The sequence below is a fragment of the Oenanthe melanoleuca genome, chromosome 24 (assembly GCF_029582105.1).
Source record: "Oenanthe melanoleuca isolate GR-GAL-2019-014 chromosome 24, OMel1.0, whole genome shotgun sequence".
NCBI classification, from domain to species: domain Eukaryota; kingdom Metazoa; phylum Chordata; class Aves; order Passeriformes; family Muscicapidae; genus Oenanthe; species Oenanthe melanoleuca.
The window spans coordinates 281,276-301,130 of NC_079357.1; the positions used below are offsets into that span (position 1 = coordinate 281,276).

The 19,855-nt window shown below is 54.2% G+C and overlaps 3 protein-coding genes across 4 annotated transcripts in view; all 3 read right to left on the reverse strand.

Annotated features, from left to right (window-relative positions):
- Window positions 1-4,475, reverse strand: part of KMT2A (lysine methyltransferase 2A) — a 41,962-nt gene extending 37,487 nt beyond the window's left edge. For both annotated transcript variants that reach the window (XM_056509865.1, XM_056509864.1), the window contains exon 1: window positions 4,137-4,475. In XM_056509865.1, coding sequence (XP_056365840.1) covers window positions 4,137-4,475 — 339 coding nt within the window. The remainder of the gene's footprint in view (window positions 1-4,136) is intronic.
- Window positions 4,476-7,153: 2,678 nt separating this feature from the next.
- ATP5MG (ATP synthase membrane subunit g) lies at window positions 7,154-8,385 on the reverse strand. Its single transcript, XM_056509565.1, has 3 exons — window positions 8,228-8,385; window positions 7,896-8,056; window positions 7,154-7,317 (listed from the first exon to the last, which is right to left on the reverse strand). Exons 1-3 carry the CDS (start codon window positions 8,289-8,291, stop codon window positions 7,219-7,221), a joined length of 324 nt encoding a protein of 107 aa, XP_056365540.1. The 5' UTR covers window positions 8,292-8,385; the 3' UTR covers window positions 7,154-7,218.
- Window positions 8,386-8,517: 132 nt separating this feature from the next.
- Window positions 8,518-18,990, reverse strand: UBE4A (ubiquitination factor E4A). The gene is made up of 20 exons (XM_056509564.1): window positions 18,903-18,990; window positions 18,620-18,784; window positions 18,334-18,510; window positions 18,045-18,157; window positions 17,330-17,482; window positions 17,061-17,220; window positions 16,694-16,896; window positions 16,290-16,481; window positions 15,122-15,455; window positions 14,737-14,863; window positions 13,490-13,797; window positions 12,793-12,925; window positions 11,650-11,837; window positions 11,464-11,564; window positions 11,225-11,338; window positions 10,376-10,550; window positions 10,074-10,254; window positions 9,719-9,866; window positions 9,327-9,484; window positions 8,518-9,183 (listed from the first exon to the last, which is right to left on the reverse strand). The coding sequence occupies exons 2-20, from the start codon at window positions 18,741-18,743 to the stop codon at window positions 9,042-9,044; spliced, it is 3,231 nt and encodes a 1,076-aa protein (XP_056365539.1). The 5' UTR covers window positions 18,744-18,784; window positions 18,903-18,990; the 3' UTR covers window positions 8,518-9,041.
- Between the last annotated feature and the right edge of the window lie 865 nt (window positions 18,991-19,855).

A 19,855-nucleotide genomic window follows, 5' to 3' on the forward strand; every position in this document is an offset into this window, starting at 1 on the left:
CTGTACGGATGCATTAAAAAAATCTTTCACTCCTAAACATATATTCCTAAAGAAACAGTACTACAGTCAAACTCTGCTCTATAGCTCAGACTGGGGGGAACAGCTAACCCTGCTGGGGGAATTTTGTGGTGTCCTTGAGAAGTGATGAACCACTGACTTTAGGAGTTACCTGTTTCCTCTAACACGGTGCTGTGAAACCTGCAGTTCCGCACTTGGGTGCCAATACAGAAGTGCATGGTCAAGCACTGTTACAAGTATGTCCCAGGAGCTTTCCAGTAGAAGGAAGCATAACATCCAAAAGCCCCTGGAACAAACTCATCAGCACACTGTTGCTGTTCTGAAACTGCCTTACCTGCCCACTGCTGGTGCCAGTGGGATGAGCCACATCCCACCTTCATTTGAAAACAGTTTCTCAATTTCCTAGCAAACTTCCCAAAACTGCTCCTCTGAGGGTTTAGAGCACTGCAAAAAGCTGGCCAAACCACAGAAACAGAAACATCACCAAGATGGTTAAAACATACTTTTATTTTCACACGTCTGACAAAGCAGCACCCGAATGCTCAGGAAGGGAAAGAGCACAAAGGAGTCTCCATCTCTCAGACCATGATCTGCATCATCCTCACCACGTGCCTCTTGTTCGACAGCAATACCTACAGCAGTCCCCTCCCCGTGCACGTGCAGTGACCACCTTACCTGTGACAGGAAAGGCTCTACACCTCCAACTCACACATTAAACTCAAGCAGTGACCATTCAACTAACACTGCGGGAGGAAATTCTGAGGCAAACAGAAGAAATTATCTGTACTTCCAGCTCAGGCATGACCCTGGTGGCAGTATGGAAGTTAATCAAGTACCAAACATGCCAGGCATCGGTGGACATCCACAACTCCAACATTCACCTCATAAAACATCACACCCCAAGTGTATGGTAGCACAGAAGTGCTACCAGGGACACCACCACCACCACCCCATCCAACTGCCAACCTTGAGCTTCTGCAACTTTCGGCCAATACAGATTTATAGAGGTAACTGCCGGCATTCATCCAGCATACTCGCAATTTTTATGTCCAAAGCTTCAACCCCTTTCAGGGATGGGCAGGAAGCTCTAAATTGACAGGCAGAGCAGATATTCAATAACTACATTTATGCTTCTTTTATACCAAATATTGACATAATGAGCCAAGAAAACGCAACCAAAATTTTCTTATTTCTACAGTGCCACTCACACTAAGCTGAAAGGTCAGCACACAGTACAAACACTAGTGTTCAACCAGTTACATCTTCACTGTGCAAAAAGTCCCTTCAGCAACTCTTGTGGTGTTAAAATGAAGTATCAGAACCTGGCTCCTTTAATGTGAGCTGGTTTCAAGATAACTCAGTGCAATACTGAGCTGCAGCAGAAGACAAGGGTTTGTACAAAGTGACCCAGAATTCAGGTACCTTTTAAATGAGAAGTGCAGTCTGCTACGTACTACAAAACTGCCAAGGAGATAAGGGAAAGACTGAATCTAATACGTTCTGGACAACATTTCTCCTGCACCTAACTTGGTGGTAATACCCAATTTTAACAGGTATCTACACAAGTGCGCGCAAGAATGAGGTAGAAAAAAAATAAGCATGCGGAGCAGAAGTTGTACATAAAAAGGTAACACAGCTTCTTCCTCTGACCACCTCTGTCTCCTGACCTCAAAGCAACTGCTAAGAGTTTATTCCTGATGAGGAACACCAACTCAGCTGAAGACTGTAACTGACTTGGCTCAGGAAGAACCTCAACATTGTGAGAAAGAACCAGCAGGCAGTTCTGAGAGGACAGGGTGAATCCTAACAAGAAGGGGTCCTCTGGAAGCCCCCTTCTAGAAGAATACCTCCCCCAGAGCAGCTACCACATGGGCACCCGAACCTGCCCCATTCCTGCACTGCACACAGCTGCCCTGTCCTCTAGAGAGATGCCAGGCAGCACCCATGTGCTTACTTCCTACGTGTGCCAGAGCTCTTTTCACACCCTTACCCCCACCTCACAGAGAACTTGTACTGCAAGACAGAAAAGCAACCTCTGGTGACTGTAATCTTCAATCAGGCTGTGACAAGTGCGTAAGTCACCAGCCAGGAGAATTATGTTCTTTGATGCAAAAATGTTTTGTTTCTTGAGCATCACCAAAGGAAAGGAACCAACCGGGTGAGTTAACTCAATCCAAGTATTTGTGAGGATCCTCTCTGAGGAGAACCAGCATGCTGCAAATCCACAGTGAGGGAAATCACCTGGGCTCTGCCCCTGCCTGCCTCATGAGGGGTCAGGTAAATCTGAACCTACAAACACCAAGCCACAAATCAATGTTTATCATTACTTTCTACTGTATGCAATGTTATTAGAGAAAAGCTTTTAACAGCTAAATAGAAAAGTGATATAATAAGTAGAATGCTTAAAATCCAGGAGACCCTGTGTTAATCAGCTGCCACACCTACAATGCATTCAAGCTATTTTATTTTAAAGCAAAAATACCCTAAAGGCTAAACTCAAAAAGATATCTTAAAGATGTTTTAGGGCTTTATTGAGATGCAAAAATATACTTGAAGACAACCGGAATTAAACAAACCACAGCCCAATGTCATCTTAGAAAGAAAAAAAAGAAAGAAAAGAAACAAAGCAACTTGCCTCCCCACACATGAAAAACCTCCTGGGTTATTAACTCTGTGGTCAGCTTGGTTAGCCAGATCTCAGTCATTTCTGTCCCCTGAACTAGCACTGGTGAGATATTAACTGCTTCCCAGAGGACTCTATGAATTCCATCAAGCCATGTCTACTGCAAGCAACAAAAAAGAGAAGCATCCCAAAGTGCAGCCCCTGAGATGTGTTAATGAGAGCACTGCAACTCACACCCAAAGTCTGCACAGGTGAGGGGAGGAGTGTTCTCATGCTCAGCTCTGTTCCTGCAAACACAACCCATTCCTCCAGCACCGCTGGAGCTGCCACTCTACAGGCAAGGAATTCCTCTGTCTCAGCCATGAGCCAAGAGCTCCACTTCATGGCACCCAATAGAAATGCCAAAACCAGGCCAGAAAGACACAAGAAAACTGTATTTTCATGTGTGTTTTAATGATCTCTCCTACGGCCAGTGATGGGAAAGGAAACCAACTGGTCTTTATACACACAAAATGCAAATATACATTCACCTACCCTACAGATGACAACCTGCCTGGAGGAGACAGAGCTAGAATAAAACCCTCCTGGCACAAAAGACCTGGGGAATTCTCTTGCCGGCGTAAGGATGCCGCCAAGGAGTGATGCAAAACAACTGGGGGAAAGGAACGATGCAGCTCGTAGTAACACACCCCCATCATGTCTTCCCTGTTCTGTCAATAGGTGGGTTGCTGTCGCACTCCCACTCCGGCTGCCTTAGAAAGGCTTAAAAAAAAAAATTAAAAATGAAGGGAGGAAAAAGAGCAACTCAAAAAAAAAAAAAAAAAAAAAAAAGAAATTCAGGAAAACCAGTGCTCCGAGTACCGGAGAACAGTGCCTCGTAACGGACCCGCCGCCCCAAGCTCGGCCTGGGGCATCTACAGCGGCGAAAGGGAGGAAGAGGAGGAGGAGAAAGGGGAGGGCCGGTGCGCGACACCCACCGCCGGGCCCGCAGGAGGGGCCGGCAGCCCAGCCCCCTCGAGCCCCCGCGCCCGGGGAAGAACGCGTCACCCCGCTGAGCATCCTCGGCACCGGGGCGCACCGGGAGCTCCCAGCCCCGTCCATCCTACCTCGCTCCCGGGGGCGCGGTGTGCGCACCGCATCCCGCCCCGCCGAGGGCGCGGGAGCGGCGGGAGGCGGATAATGGAGGCGGCGGCAGGGAGGACGCACCGGCGGCAAGTCGTGTGCGCGGGGAGGGACCGCGAGGGCGGCCGGACCGGGACCGGCACCGGGTCCCGCCCGCCGACTCCCGCCACCCTCCCGCCCCCCCCGCCGGGCGCGCCCTTTGTGCGGGGCGCGGGCGCGGGAGGTGTGTCCGGCGGCGGGCGGGCTGTGCGGCCAGGGGCGGTGGGTGCGCCCGGCTGTGTTCGGGCCGCCGCCGCCGGGGCGCCGGGGATGCTGCGCCCGGGACCCGCCCGCCCGCCGCGCCCCCCCGCCCCCGCCCCGCCGCCCCTCTCACCTCTCCGCTGCCCGCCTCGGTGCCGCAGGCCGCGCGGAAGCGCCGCAGGTTGATGCCGATGGTGGCCGAGACCTGGAGCGCCGCGTCGAAGCCGGGACCGGCCGCGGCCGCGGGGCCGCCGGGGCCCGGCGCTGCCCCGCCTCCGCCGCTTCCCGCCGCCCCGCCGGAGCACGGGCCGCCGCGCTCGCCCTCGCCCGCCGTCGCCGGCGCCGCCGCAGGTTCGGCGGGCCGCAGGCTGTGCACGGCCGGCACCCGTAGGCGGGACCCCCCCGGGCCCCGGCGGCCCCAGCCGCCGCTGCCGGGCCGGGCGGGGAAGCGCCACCGACCGCTGTGCGCCATCTTTACTGAGAGGCGACGAGCCAGAGAGCGGGGCCGGGCCGCACCCCGCGCCCTGCATAGCGCTTCGTCGGCCCGCGGAGGCGCTGCATAACAACGGGTGCCATGCAGGTTGTGGGGTTCCGCCATCCCGCCGCCCCGGCCCATGAATAATCCATTCTCTTTCAGTGCTAGCCCGGCATAACGTTGGGCGATATGCAGGGCCCCAGGCCGGAGCCCCAGTGCAGCCCCCCGTCCTGGATAGCGCAGCCTCGGGCCGCCGCGGCCCCTCATAGCTCGCAGTGCCATACAGGCGCGGGGCTCCTCGCGAGTCAACCCCGGAACCTGCCTGACATATAATCGGGCCGCAAGCAACCCGCATAACCCCGACGGCGATGCCGAGCGGGAGCACGAGCCGCCGGCGCCCAGGACCGCGCATACGCTATAGCCCATGCTGCCGACCCCCTGCATAGCGCCGGGCCGTATGCGGGGCGCGGGGCGCGGCCCCGGGCCTGGCATGGCACAGCCCGCAGTGCCCGGGAGGACCCCGCGGCGCCGAGATCCCCCGGTGCCCGGCCCGGGACGAGCCGCTCCCGGCGGGGGCACCGCGGCCCCGAGCTGTGCTACCCAGAGCGGGCGGCTTCGCCCCTGCCCTCCCGGTCTCGGCCGTGTCCTGCCTGGCGGCCCCGCGCCCGTCGGTGCCGCGTCCCGCTGGGTGCCACCCCCGGGAGGGAGGTGACGGCGATAGCAACGGGCTGGCAACGCCGTCGTGTACAGCACAGCGAGGACAGGGTTAACATCCAACAAGTGCCCACCGTATTCTGTGAGAACAGCACTGCGCACACACGGATAAGATGTAAACCCCTCTGCTTGGGCACATAAAATACCCATTTTCCTCCCAGGTTCATCAGCTGAGGGAGGGCAGGAGGGAGGGGCGGAGGGGAGGCAGTTTGTCCGCAGCCGGACACTGCTTTGATTTTTGAGGGGACAAACAAGCTGCTGGAGCCCTTTGGGGTCACAGATGCTGCTTCTGCCTGGGGTTCTGCTGGGGGGGACTTCTCCGGAGGACTTCCAGGGAGGAGAACTAAAATTAGATGGTTTCTTCCTCTCTAGGGACAGAAGCACTTTTGAGCTCTCTTTTGCTTTACTAGTGAAGCTTAATCCCATCCTCCCACTGAAGCCTTTGCCAGGCTAGTGCTGTTGTGAGCTGCAGCCCCCTGAATACCCATCAGAACCTGCTTTGAGAGGGGCACGTGCAGACAAGAATAAGTGAGAGAGAAGAGGCAGGTCTTGAGGCAGATCGGACAGCCTTGCTTTCAGTGGTGTTCTCTTCGGTTCAGAATCCTCCTTCCAGTCAAGCTCAAACATTACCTCCCATATGTGAACTCCTTCTCCTTGAGGAACATATGCTACAGAATCTCACAACAGGGCCTGGCCCATTCCCCTCACTGGTCTCTCTACCTGCTGGGTGAAGGGTTTGTGATGACAGGAGCAAAAAGCTTGTAGGGCCATCATTCACTCCTGCTCAGCCAGACCATTTGGCTGCAGTCCCCGTCAGGTTTGCTGCAATGACAAAACCCTCCCCAGCACCAGGAGGAGAGCCATGTGAGGCAGTCATGGCTGACAGAACACAGGCTGGGCAGGAGACTGGAAGCACAGGTCCAGTCACTGCTCCTGTTGCAGACTCCCCCACAAACGCTGGGGTGTTCATTGAGCCTCAGTTCTCCCATCTGTGGCATGGAAGTGACCTGTGACCAGTTGTGACCCAGAGCTGCTGGGGCAGGAACCCTTATTTTTCACAAGAGAGAAGAAAAGGTTTCCATCCATGCCAGGAACAACCTACTGGTTACCACAGCTGGAGTGTGTGAGCTCCTCTGCACTCCATGTCAGAAGCACATGAGCCTCCTGCTTGGATGACAGGCTGAGAATATCAGTTCTGCTGCAGGGAAAGGAGCAAGTGATGTGTTACTGGAACAGTCACCCCGGAGACTCTGGGGTCACTGAGGGCTGGGGGCCTGTAGGGTCACTGTGCACACCACAATGCCCAGAGGAGCAAAGGAGCAGCCAAGACAACAAGAGTATCAACAGGGAGCAATACTGACTAAAATAATCTTCTAAGACAACAAAAGCAGGCTGCTAGCTTCAGAGACCTCCTACAAATTATTATTGTCAAAACACAGGTCACTCACCATATTTTGTAGAAAACCCTGCAAGAGCTGGCTGACAATGAGCAAGGTGATAGAACCCTAGACAGCTCAACCTTTGGCCAGTGGGAGCTGAGATGGCACACAGGCTTCCACTGTACCAGTCAGACACCAAACCAAAAGAGCTCTTTTGTAACCATGCTACATTCCCTATGGAATAAGCCATGAGAATTGCTTTTGATAATGTAAAAAGTACTGGAATTTGGTTTTGGTTCCCACTAGCTGATGGGAAGTGCATTCAAGAACAAATTGAATGTTTCCCCTTGGCAGCCTCTGTTTGATTTTGGGGCTCTCAGACCTCCCCTGGAGCCACAGCTGGGGCACAGTGAGTGTCCCAGAGCAAACACAGCTCCGGTGACCAAAAGTGGTGTCACCAAAGCAGCTCTGGCACCCTTGGAATCTGCCCTTAGACTCCTCTTGAGGCGCCATCCCTGCCACCATTGCCCCCAGGATGGGCTGGCACCTGTGAGAGTGCCACACAAGGATGACAACAGCTGCTATGAGCTCCTAGTTTTATTGGCTCAGACCCCGTTACAGACCCAGCACTGCTGGCAGGTGAGTGTTCACACGTTGTAGCCGATGAGGCCGCGCTTGCCGATGATCTCCCCGATGTAAAACCACATCAGCACCTCCGTGGCCACCAGCCCATTCCTCAGTGCGTCCTGAAAGGAAAAAGCCACTGGATGGATCCTCACTCCCACAACAGCTGCTCCCTCACTTCCACTGCCACATCCATGCCCTCCAGCAGATCTCAAGGCAAAAACCCAGAAGTGGAACAGAGTGTTTGCTGTGTTTGGCCAGCCCTCAGCATGTCCCATCACAGAGACGTTCTACAACATTAAGTACACTGTCAGGTGTTGTTCTTGGCTTCTTACAGCCCTTCCAAGGACCATTTCTTAGCCTACATATGGGAAACACACTAATTTCAAGGCCAACCAATGACACAGCTGATCCAGAGGGCTGGGCTCATTCAGCCACCTAGGGATAGTGCCTTCCCTGGGACAGAAAACGACGGGACCAGAGGGCAACAATCACAGCCTGCTCCAGGCAGGCAAGAATTAAAGCAAAGGCAATAAAATAAAACGCCTTAAACTCTGGACTCCTTAATTCCATGAGCTTCATATGCCGCTGAGAATAGCTCCCACCGCTTCCCAAGGCAGGAGCAGGGCATTTCCCGGGCGGCTAGGAGGCTCTCACCGGAGCTGTCCCTCGGCACCTCGTATCCCGCCCCGGCTGGTACCTTGACCGTGAGCTGCGCCAGGCGGCCGCTCTGGAAGGCCCTGACCAGGCCCTTCATGCTGTCGATGGCGCGGGGGATCTCGGCGGGGGTCGGCGGGGCCAGCTCCACCTTGGCGTAGTACCAGAAGGTGGCCAAGCGCGGCTTCGAGTAGGTCACGGCGGCTGTGGGGAGGGGGAGCGGAGCGGACGGTGTTTTCCCAGCGGCGGGAGCCCGCCGGGCCCAGCCCCGCTGCCCTCAGCCCCGTTCGCCACCCCCTCCCCTCGGCTCCCCCGGCCCGCTGCCGCTGCCCTCATCTCAGCCCATCCCATTCCGGCCCCGCTGCCGTCCCTCACCCCCGATCAGCTCCGGCCCGCGCTGCACCAGCCGCTGCACGAGCCCCTGTGCGGCCTTGGCCATCGCTGCGCGCTCAATGTCACCGCCGCTCGCTGAACCGGCGTTCGCCGCGGGCAGCCCGCAGCGAGGACCCCGGGCCGCGTGCGCGGGGCGGAGCGGGGCGGGGCGGGGCGGGGCCGGAGCCGCGGGTTCGAGACCCGCGAGGTGCCGACACCGCGCCGCTCCCTGCACCGAGCCCAAAGAAGCTTTTCTACAGCTCCCGGTACTGCCAGACCTCCACCACCAGCCGTAAGATGATCTCTATGTTTAATTTCCAACGCCCGCCATTCCCAACACTCATTGGGGAAGTAAACCTTGCTACAATCCTGGCACATACAAGTTGGAAAAACGTCCCCCTCCTGTTGATCCCCCCATCCCACTCTGGGAGTGGCTGGAGGCATTGCTTTCACCAAGTGAAAGATGGTTACAGTTTAAACACAGAACAGAGGGAGGCTTTTGGTGTTGCTGTAAAAGAATGTGGCCAACACAAGGAGCAGGTAATAGAGGGCCAGGGCACCACATCTTGAGGAGGCTGGGTTCTTCTCCCGAGGCTGAAGCTCAAAGCTGTAGTGCAGTGGAAAGTCTTAGTATTAAAGAGAGAGTCTTGAAAGGAAAAGAGAGAACAAGGGCTGGCAGGGAAGGTCTGAGGAGAGACTCCAAAGGTGGTGGCAATGCACTAAATGTGGTCATCATTAGGGTGGCAGCTCCAGCCATTATCCCTGAATGGCTGTGATCTTGCCCAGGACAGGAGGTTTCGAGATGAGATCCTATTTTTTAGTTCAGTGTGTCCTCCAGCTCCTCCTCCTTCTGCTTTTTCCTCTCTGCAAGCCATCGCTGGATCTTCTCTTTTAGCTCTGTGTTTGGTCTGATCTGGTCCATAGTGAGGGGACTCCGATTGAAAGGATCTGTCTGATCACTGAAAAATAAAACATCAAGGAGATTACTTGGATACTTCTGGTGCAAGAGATTAAAAAAACAAAAAACAGAGAGGCCAGGAAGTCATTGTATATGTGAAATAGATCCTCAAAAGTATCAAGGTATGAGGGCTGTGCTGCACACCTGAGGAGGTGTCGGGCTATAGTCGATCGGTCCACGGTGACACGGGAGGAGGGCAGGATCACGGGGTCTGACATCAGAGTGCTCATGATTGGATCCAGGAATTCATCACAGGCATCTGCATATGTCTCCTCTTCCTGCTGCTGCCGGTCTGCAAGAGACTAGGGAGCATGTGTGAGTTTGAGGGACTCTGCCTCCTTGTTCTTTAAAAACCAGGGAGCATTCACAGGTCTGTGCAGGCAGGGAACCCTCCCAGCTGCCCCACCTGCACCTTGGACAAAGCTTCACTCCCAGAAATCCAGCTCCACAGCAAAGATGCAGCAATACACAGAGGGAAAAGGACACAGGGAACCAGCTCATCTTTTTTTGTATGTTAAATTCCCTCCAGTGCTCACCTTGATCCTCTCAGCCAGGTTACTAAATGACACGATCATGTTCCCAGGCTTGTTAATTTTCTTCAGAACCCGCACGGTCTGGGCAAAGAGTGTCGGTGAGTAGGAGCGGCCGTCCTTGGGGACTGTGGCACAGAAGTTTTCTTCATCCCTGCACCACAGGTTACATAGAGAAAGGTTTAAAAATCCCCATTTATCAGGGCTGCAAAACATTCCCCACAGCAGCCACATTCCCATAGCAAAGAACTCAAAGAACTAAAGAAAAGCTCGAGTGTAACTAAGCATTTCTCCCCAGTGTCACCAATACTGCTCCTGTACAGCTCCTGTCACCAACAGGCTCACTCCCCTCGTCACCTACCCAAGGTTTAGATAGATGGTGCAGATGTCAGACACGAGCTGCTGTGGCTTGAAGTCAAACTCACTGAAATCCTTCACCTTCAAAGCTCCCATTTTAGGCCCAACCAGGTGCTGCAGGAAGTAGTTGAGCATGGAGATGATGCGCTCAGCAAGGAAAGGATGCACAAACAGGGACTTGATTTCTGGAAAGGAAAACAACAGTTTGCAGATTCACAGCAACTCCATCCTGATCTGACCACACTGAAACCAAGTTCCTGCCAGCTCACTCCCTGGCAGGGCCCTTCTCTAGGCCATTTTCCCTACCTGAAGTCAGGAAAGCCAGAGTGCCAATGGTTTCATTGGACATGATGTTGTGGAAACGCGCCAGCTGACCAAACATCTGCAGGCTGGACTCCTTCTCGCGCCGAGCCTCCGGGGACAGGCTGTCCCACTCGCCCCGGTCCTTCTCAATCTGCTGAACTTTGATCTTGCTGAGGTACTGCGAGACAGAACACATGGAGTGTTTGGGTGGGTGGCGACACCAAGGAGGTCCAGAAATGCTCAAAACTAGTCGGGCAACATCCATATCACCCATCTTATCTCTGGCCTTCCAGCAATCAGTTCTCTGGCAGGCAATAGCTCCCCAAAATAGCCCTTTCTAGCAGCAACAGCACCTCTGAAAGTAGTGGAGAGACATTCAACACACACCAGGGACATAAGGGCACCTGGAATTCCCTTCTAATCCCAAAAGAGAACTGCCTGGAGACAAAAGGCCTTCATTAGGATAAAACACTTGCAGAAAGGCTACGGGGAATTGAGAATCAAAACCAGCAGTGACTGTTTAAAGCCTGAGTGTATCCAGATTAGCAACAGGCAGATTTCCCAGCATACTTCTGTTGGATCTCAAAAACCCCTTTTGCTCATGGTTCTGAGCTGTCTCCTAAATCTAAAGGAAGGAAGGGTAACCCACAGACGCCCAGACCTTCCTCCTGCCTTCACCCCTTCTCCAAGGGCATTGACCACATTATCTTGGGATTGCTTCCTGCATAGTACCTACTGCAGAGACTCACCAGGCAGGGCCAGGCAAGCTGGCCCCGTTCTGGAGATCAGTATAACACCAAGGAAGCGAGAACTTGTTTATGTGATGCTGATGGAATACGAGCTCAGCCCTACCTGTATGGCTTCATCCAACAGGAAAATGGCATCGTTCATGAGCAGGTTAAGGAAGCGCAAGAAGAGAGGGGGATTCATTGCCTCCAGGTTCTCTGAGGCATAATCAGCCAGAGCCTGCAAGGAAAGGGACAACAGCGGAATCTGCAGCACAGCCCCCATGGCAGGACATGGACTCACATGGCCCCCCATGTGGGCTGCACACTCACATGGCACACTCAGACACCCAGCCCTCGCCTCACCTTTATACTGTCCCGGTAGGAATCAGTGTCCCACATGTACCTCAGGATGGGATACATGGGACGGCGGTAGTTGAATTTCTGTTCAAACTGGTGTGGGTCACCTGGGCACAAGGCAAAGAACCTTTCAAGGGGACAGTCCCCCACAGGTGCTACACAGGAACACAACGGTTCCTGTTCTGCGCTTACCTGTGAACTCGATATCCACAAAGACTTTGATGAGTGCCTCGGCCAGGTGGCCAGCGTGCTGGTAAGAGCAGAACACTCGCTTGCGATGAAACACACTCGAGACGAGGGGGCTCTGAGCCTGGTCCAAGTGAGGCATCACAGCTTCCAACACTTCAGCCAGCTTGGCTCGCAGGTGAGGATTTTTCATCCTGCAAGAGAGAACAAAGCAAATCCAGGCCATGGTGCAGATTGGAGCTCATTCATGCCTGAGTGCCTGACTGCTGCAGACCATCTGTAAAGCCAGCCCTGGGTCAGCACTCACTTGCACGGACTCCATGCCACAGTGGAATCTCAGGCAGAGGCCAGAGGGTGTGGGAACAACCAAGCTGCTGCTATCATTGCTTCCACAGCAGCTCTCCCACTCACAGCCCAATGCCTGCTTGTCAGCTGGAGCTCTCAAGCAGAGAGCTCACCAGCTGTCCCAGCTGTTTTCCTACTGCTTCCTTTTTACCCTGCAAATCCAAGTGCTTTGCCTGCTGCATCTGCAGTCCAGCACCAAGCACTGAGGTCACCGTATACCTCTGCTGCACCTGTGGGGCAGTTGCCAAACCGTCTGCCCCAGATGATGCTGTAGGGAACTGCCAGGAAGAACTACAGCCTCCATCTCCTGGGGACATCAGGAACAATGGGAGCTGCCTACCAGGGGAAACCTCCATCTGCTGCTGCTGCTGCGAAGGAGCTCACTGCCTTTACACATGAGTGTAAATGCACAAACAGCAGAAATGCAGAAAGCAGGGTGATGTCTTATCAGGAAGATTGACAGCACTAAGTTCTCTGTTCAGTGGACATCACAGAGACACTCCCAACAGATCAGTCCCAGGAACTCCCTTTAACAAGTACAAAACGGCTGTAGCTGATGAGGTTTCTGCATCATACAACCAAACACACTTATTTAAGCACCAAATCCCATTTGAACCCTGCATGAAGCCTGTGGCCTCCCAGCAGGCCTTTATTCCCTTTGTGCCTCCTGCAGGCAGATTTCAGCTGTTCCAAGAAGATCAACCTGCTCACAGCTGCACAGACCAAGCCTCAAGACAGCTCTGCAATTTCTACTTGCTTGGTCACTCCGGGTGTTCTGCAACAAGCAACCAGGACTGCACCTACCTCTCCACGTCACCCATGAAAACAGTAACGAAGTGAAGGATGTGCTCCAGAGAATCAGCAGAAGTCTCCAAGATGTCATCAGCAAAACGCCGCAGAAAAATGAAGAAGTCGCCCAAATTATCGGCAAAGAACTCTGCAAACACAGATTGTAGCTGAGCTCGCCCCCAGGCAGCTCACTTGGCCTTTTTCCAGCCTCCCATCCACTCTTCCCTCACCATCCTGATGCTGAGTAAGTATTGGTAATTAACAAGCTGTATTAGAACCTGCCATGGAGAAGGATGCCCAGCCTGATGGTATGAGTAACACCCAGGATTCACTTCCCCTCTTCCCTCCCAGAAGTCAGGTCACTTATGGGGTGAATCCACAATCTGTCTGCTGATGACACACTCTTACACAACCCTCAGAAGCAGGTCCCAGAAGAAAGAGTTTACACATAGAGAAAATAGTAAATTAATGTAGAATTTGGCACTTGCCAATGAGTAGGACTTCTAAAAGGTCAGCAACTTCACTACCCTATGTATGGCCCCTCAAACAGCCCCAAATTTTCTAAGAGTGATCCTCTTCAGAGAGCATATTCTGCATAATGTCAGTGGTAGCACCATGTCCTGCCCTGGAGAGGGAAGCACTTGCTCAGGCAGCTCTCCCAGTGCTCCTGCACGGCAGGTGCTGGCACAGGCCCCACAGGAGCGTGGCTCACCTGGCACGTAGGCCAGCGCGCTGTGCTGCACCGCCGGCAGCGGGAAGCGCAGCTCCTGCGGCTCTGTCCCGCCGTTCCCCACAGCCAGCTGCACCAGCAGCACTGCCATGGACACCTGCAGGTTCAGGCAGTTCTGCAGCATCTGCGGCTCCGTCATCGCCGTCTTGGTGGAGAGATAGATGGTCATGAGGCGCTCAAACTGCTCCCTGAGGCTGTCAGCGGCGGGGCTGGAGCTCTGCTGAGCTTCTCGCCATGCCACTTGCAGGCGGTGAAGGCTTTGGTTTATCTTTACCATCTGGTCATGCAACCTGCTCAGGAAAGGAGGCAAGGAGGGGCTGAGGAGACAGACAGACAGACAGACATCCTGCCTCACCAATGCAGAAGCTGGTGGGAGACTCCTCCGCTGGTGGATTCAGATAATTTCCTGTGGATAGCCTGTCTGGGGCAATGGGAAGCCTTGGGGAAAGGCTTGGCAGCACCTGGGAGGGTACAAGACCCTCAGAAAGGACCATGGCACCTGCAGAGTGGCCTGGGGACATGGCACGGCCCTCTGCAGCACTGAGCTCCCTTGGGTAACTGAGCTCAGGGATCCAACATGTCCCAGAGATGCCTGCAAGGTAACACTTCAGTCTCCCAGCAACAAGCCACTTGCATAATAACTTTTTTTGTCAATGTCTATATTTAGAGAATAAACCAGAAGGGGACTCTGCTTGGATCAGCCATGACCTCACAGTATCTAAGCAACAATTTGCAGAGGGAAGCTGTGCAAAACAGAGTGTTCTGGTGTCCAGAAAAATCCTCTCCTAGAAGCTGACAGCTACCTCACATTGCTGTTTCACATACAGCCCAGCTATCAGAGTGTTTAGGTCACTCCCAGTTGCCAGGTCCTCTGCCACCTGGATGCTCTCTACTAGCGAAGGGAGGTGCCAGTGGCTCCTGCCCCAAGGAGAGGTGGGAATGGAACAACCTACAAATACCCAGCACTTGGCTATTGGCATCTATAAATACCGTGGAGCATGTAAGACTCCTTTATTAGGATAAAACATCTGCAGAAAGCCCAAGGGGATTTGAGAAAGCCTGAGTGTATCCTGATTAGCAAAAACATGAGCAAAATTTCTTCCTGCAGTCAGTCAGGCTGAAGTTCAAGCAGCAGCTCAGCTGGCCACCCTGTGTTTAGAGTATTTACTGAAGTGTCCATGGGCTGCACATGGGTGGAAAACAGCCCCAGGGGAACTGAAAGCAAGTACCTGTGAAACCCCAAGTGCAGGGTATACTGTGTGAGCACCAGGTTTTCTGTCACCAGGTTGTAGCTGTTCGCAAACTGTGGCTCTTGATCACTCAGAGCAGGGATCAAACATGTTTCTTTTTCCAAACCTGTAAGGAAAAGCATCTCTGCATCAGGTCCCACCCAGCAGTGCTGGTGAGGAGATGGCTAGAGAGGGTCCCTCCTGCAGACATAAAAGGGTTCCTGGTGATGCTGGCAGCATTTTATTTGTATTCAGCTCTCCTCTTGCTCCTCTCTAGTCACACTTCTAATTCTCCCCTAATCCTAATGGCACCCACTGAGAGGGTGCTACTGGGTAAAGTGGGGACCCCCTTCCCATTCCCTTAGTCCCCAATGTTTAGGTGTACCTTTCATGTGTACGTTCTTGCTCCTCCTCTCCTCTTCGTTCAGCTCCTTCAGGGCACAGTAGGTAGGGTTAAAGGTTAGCAGCTTTGGAGATCTGGGTTTGCAGAAGGGCTGGCACAGCTTCAGGAGGGCAGCCCCCAGGTTGAGGAAGAAGGCATCTGAGGCGTACATCTGGAAGAAAATCTCTGGCATCTGGTTAGCCCAAATTTTGGTGCGGCCTGCATTTGCATGGAGGCAGTTTCCCAGCCAGGAGAGAATCCTGTGCTTCGTCTCTGGTGACAACTGCAACAGGTTCTTCAGCATCTGGTAGATCTTCTCATGGAACTGGGCCATGAACTGTTACAGGAAACAGAACACAGCTGAATGAGTCCTTGGGCAGTGTTCTTTTGCCTCTGATATCACCACTATTAGACCCTTTCCAGCTCCAGACCATGTCCTGCTCCTCAGGACACCCCGTAAATCACCATCACACACACGTGTTACAAGCAGGTCAGATCCTGGGGCTGGCAGCAAATAACAATTGGGTATGTCCTCAAAAGCACAGCTGAGACAATTTTTTCTCATATGGAGTAAATCAAAAATTCTTTGTCTATTTTTGACAGCCTGAAAGAACCCCTGAGTGGGAAAGCCCCTCTCAGGGATGACCTCTGCACCCCAGTTCACTCCTGCATTTATATCCCACATCCTCATGTTTCACTCCTGACCTACTGGAACATTCCTAGCGGTATTCCTCTGAGGAAGAAATTTACTTGAATAATGAGTCTGTCACTCTTTCAATTGGGAATCAATTAGTGTTTTAATTACTGGACAGGTACTCAAAACTACTTCCTGGTGATTGCAACACCTGAGGTGGATGATCTCCAGGTAGCACCTCAAGTTACTGATGTCTATTCCACCAGTACCTCTCCCTATTTTTCCAAAAGCTCAGGCAACTTTGATAAGACACAAAGACTTGGGTTACAACCACCCAAGGCAGCCGACAAAACTGTTGCAGCTGGCAAAATAATTTTCCAGCTGAAGAATTCAAAGCAGTTTTGGGCTGTGCCTAGTTGCAAGGCAAGCTATTCCTGAACCAGTGGTGGAACTCAAGCCCTGGTACCATGTTCTGAACCCTCAGGCAATGAGAGGCCACTAACACTGCAGGAAGCAGAACTGCCCTGCTTCTCCCACCTGATGGATGTTGGACTCCTGCACTTTAATTTCCTGTGGGCTGGATCGGGATGGATTCAGAAAGTAGCCATGGTTCTCCACCACGCCAGGGGTCTTCAACAAGCAGGAGATATTTAAAACAGCACCAAGCAAAGTCTTCTGGTACATCTGTCCATTGCTGGGATCCTTGGGCTGGATGTAGCCTGCAAAAACCTGGGGAACACACCAGGACATGCTGACTGCTGTCCAAAATCCCAGTAAAAACTCCAGCAAACTGATGGGTTTGTGACAGGCTATGAGAAAGGAAGGGAGGGGTGACTACAAACATCGGGTGTTGTTACACCACACTGTTGGTTTGGCCTTTGCAGACCAGGTCTTGTAAATGTGCCCCTACAAAAGGCTCCTGCCGAAGCCAAGATACCCACCTTTGCTATGTCTTTTTGCTTTGTGAAGTAGAGCAGCACATCGAGGTATGTGTACAGCAGGATCTGGCAGAGGTCCAGGTCTTTAATTCTCCCCAACAGAATGTCAAACACGGGAACCATGACCTCCCCAAATGTCCGCACCTCCTCGTCAGTTGTTAAGGCTTCTATGACATCCTCAAGGAACTCGGTCATGTCTTCAAACTCTGGCAGGAGATACAAGGCTGTTACTCACAGTGCTCCAACAGTCCAACTGACCCAATACAACCCTCTCTTCTGGCAGAAGGGGAGCCAAAGCTTCACCCAACTCCACAATGGCGCAGGGCAGCCTTGCAGCGCTGAGGCAGCAGCACAACCCGGCTGCACTTACGTGCCCCTCTCAGTGTCTCCAGCATCAGGTCCACCAGCTGCTCGTACACGTTCTGGTTGACGTAGATCTCCGGGGTGAGAAGGACGGTGCGAGTGTTCGACACCGTCAGGTTGCGGCAGCGCACGGCAAAGGGCAGAAGATTCTCCGGGACCTTGGTTATCTGAGCAAGGAGAGCAGGGCAGTGTTGGGGCCCTGGTCACTCCAACTGCAGCTGGGTCACTCCAGAGCTGGGTGACAGAGCTGCCCTCCCCTCGGCAGCCGGCGCCCACCTCTTCTCGTGCCCTGCGGAAGCAGGCGTAGAGGTAGCGCAGGATCTGCCTCTCCCCGGCGTCACGCTCGGCCGACAGGTTCTGGGTGCCAGCACACGTCATGTGGATCAAGTGGCTCCCGGGCTCCGGCAGCAGCAGGCGGGTGAACAGTGCCTGAGATGGGGTACAGTGACACAGCCTCAGCACAGAGCTGATCCCTCCAGAGGAGGGAGCTCCACACCACACAGGCCAATTGACTGCTGCCTGGGAAGAGCTCTCTCTATCCCTCATTAAGGAACAGAGTGCTGCAGTGAGAATCCTCAGCTGCTTCTGGCCTAAGCAAATCCTCCAGTCCCTTATGGAATAACAGTACCCCCAACAGATACCATTTCCACTGAAAACCTCAGCAGGAGCAACTGATATAGCTGCAAATGAAGATGAGCGCATGCTTGGACATTGTTGGCTGAGTTCTCTGCTTTTTCTTCCTTTTCCCACCCACACAGACCTGCAAGGCAGCAAACTCCTGCAGCCTCCAGGAGGAAGAGCTGGATTCCCCAAATTCTGCACTTTTCTCAGTCTCCTATCCCAAAGTCTCATAGTCTTTTTCAGCAAAATGAGTGGCAGCTTCGTGCCAGCTTTTGGAAAAGGATTTGGGATACATCATATGTACATTCTGAGGAAACAAACTCCAGCTGGTAGCCAAAGTCTGCAGATGGCCCCAGGCAGGCGTCCCTACCTGCTCCACATTGTCCATGTCCAGCCAGTCCTGGTCATCCAGGTCTGCAGCCATTTCCTCCAGGTACACACAGCGTGCCGGGATCCCATTCCCACTCTTCATGCTGGGGTCACCTGGGAAGGGCAGAGGGGCGTGTTCCACCCGCATGGATGGGGACAGCCCATCCCCTAGGCCAGCCCCAGCTGCTGCACCGGGCACTGTCCCCCCGCCCGTGTCAGACAAACCCGACACACAGAGCTGCCCCAGCCTGTACTGCACCCCCCGCCAAACCGGGGGTTCCCGGGCTCACTGTTGTCCAAGGTGATGAGGAAGATCCTCTGGATCATGTGGTTGATGTTGAGCTGCTCGCAGAGCTCTCGCTGCGAGCGAAACGAGCGGCTAATCTCGGCCACCGAGTAATCGCAGTCGTCCAGGCTCTCGGAGACACTGTTGTCGGAGTCATCCTGGCTGATGGACGTCTCCTCGCCTGCACGACAGCGCCTTCAGGGTCCCGGGGACAGCCCCTGCCCCAGCGGCCGCCTCGCCCCCTCCCCAAGGGCCAGCCCGCGCCCCAGCGCCGGCCTCGACCTTCCCACCTGTCAGCTGCCGCAGCTGCTGCTGCTTCTGGACGGTGGCGAAATGCTTGGCGGCAGCGACGGAGCCGAAGAGGGCGGCGAAGGGGTTGCTGGAGATGCTGTTGTTGTTCTCCTGGTCGGTCATTTCCCCTCAGGGCCGCGCCATACGGGAGACCCGGGGCAAGGCTGCGGGGAGGGCGGCCGTCAGAGCCCGGGCCCGCTCCCCCGGGCGCGGCGGGCTCGTCCCGCTCGGTGCGGGGGCTCCGGTGCCAAGCCGTTCCCGCCCTGCTCCCACTGCTCCCACCTCGGCCACCGCCAGACAGCTCTGCGCGTCACCGCGGCGCACAACAATTGACGTCACCACGGCGCGCCGGAAGTGGAGAGGCGGGAGACGGAATTTAGGGAGTGAGGCTGAGAGCGGCGGCAGCGACTCCTGGCGACCGGGAGGGGGAACGACACCTGCGGGGACAGCGGGAACAGCGACGGGGACAAGGGAATGGGAATGGGACAGGGAACGGGAATGGGACAGGGAACGGGAATGGGACAGGGACAGGAAATGGGAATGGGAAGGGGACAGGGAATGGGAATGGGAATGGGAATGGGAATGGGAATGGGAATGGGAATGGGACAGGGACAGGGAATGGGACAGGGAATGGGACAGGGAATGGGACAGGGAATGGGACAGGGAATGGGAATGGGAATGGGACAGGGACAGGGAATGGGACAGGGACAGGGAATGGGACAGGGAATGGGACAGGGAATGGGAATGGGAATGGGACAGGGAATGGGAATGGGACAGGGAATGGGAATGGGAATGGGAATGGGAATGGGAATGGGACAGGGAATGGGAATGGGACAGGGAATGGGAATGGGAATGGGAATGGGACAGGGAATGGGACAGGGACAGGGAATGGGACAGGGACAGGAATCCGGCCCGGCTCGGTGGGACCCGAGCGTGTCCCGCGCTGTGAAACGCGACTGTCTGTGCGATAAGCGAGTTTGTGTTTGTAATTCGCCCAGTGGCTTGCATTTGAGTATTAATGATATGTAAATCAACTGCTTCGTAGGCAAATCACGATTTTGTATCAAATCGATGCACATATTGACCCTTATTAACTTTGCACCTACAAACACTCATTTGCAGCTTTTTTTTTTTTTTAACATTTTCTTGTGTGGGGAGTTTCATGTTTGTAGGGGATTTGGGCTGGGGCTGCAGGGAGGTGTGGTGTAGGGACATTGCTGTATATGTGTGTATCA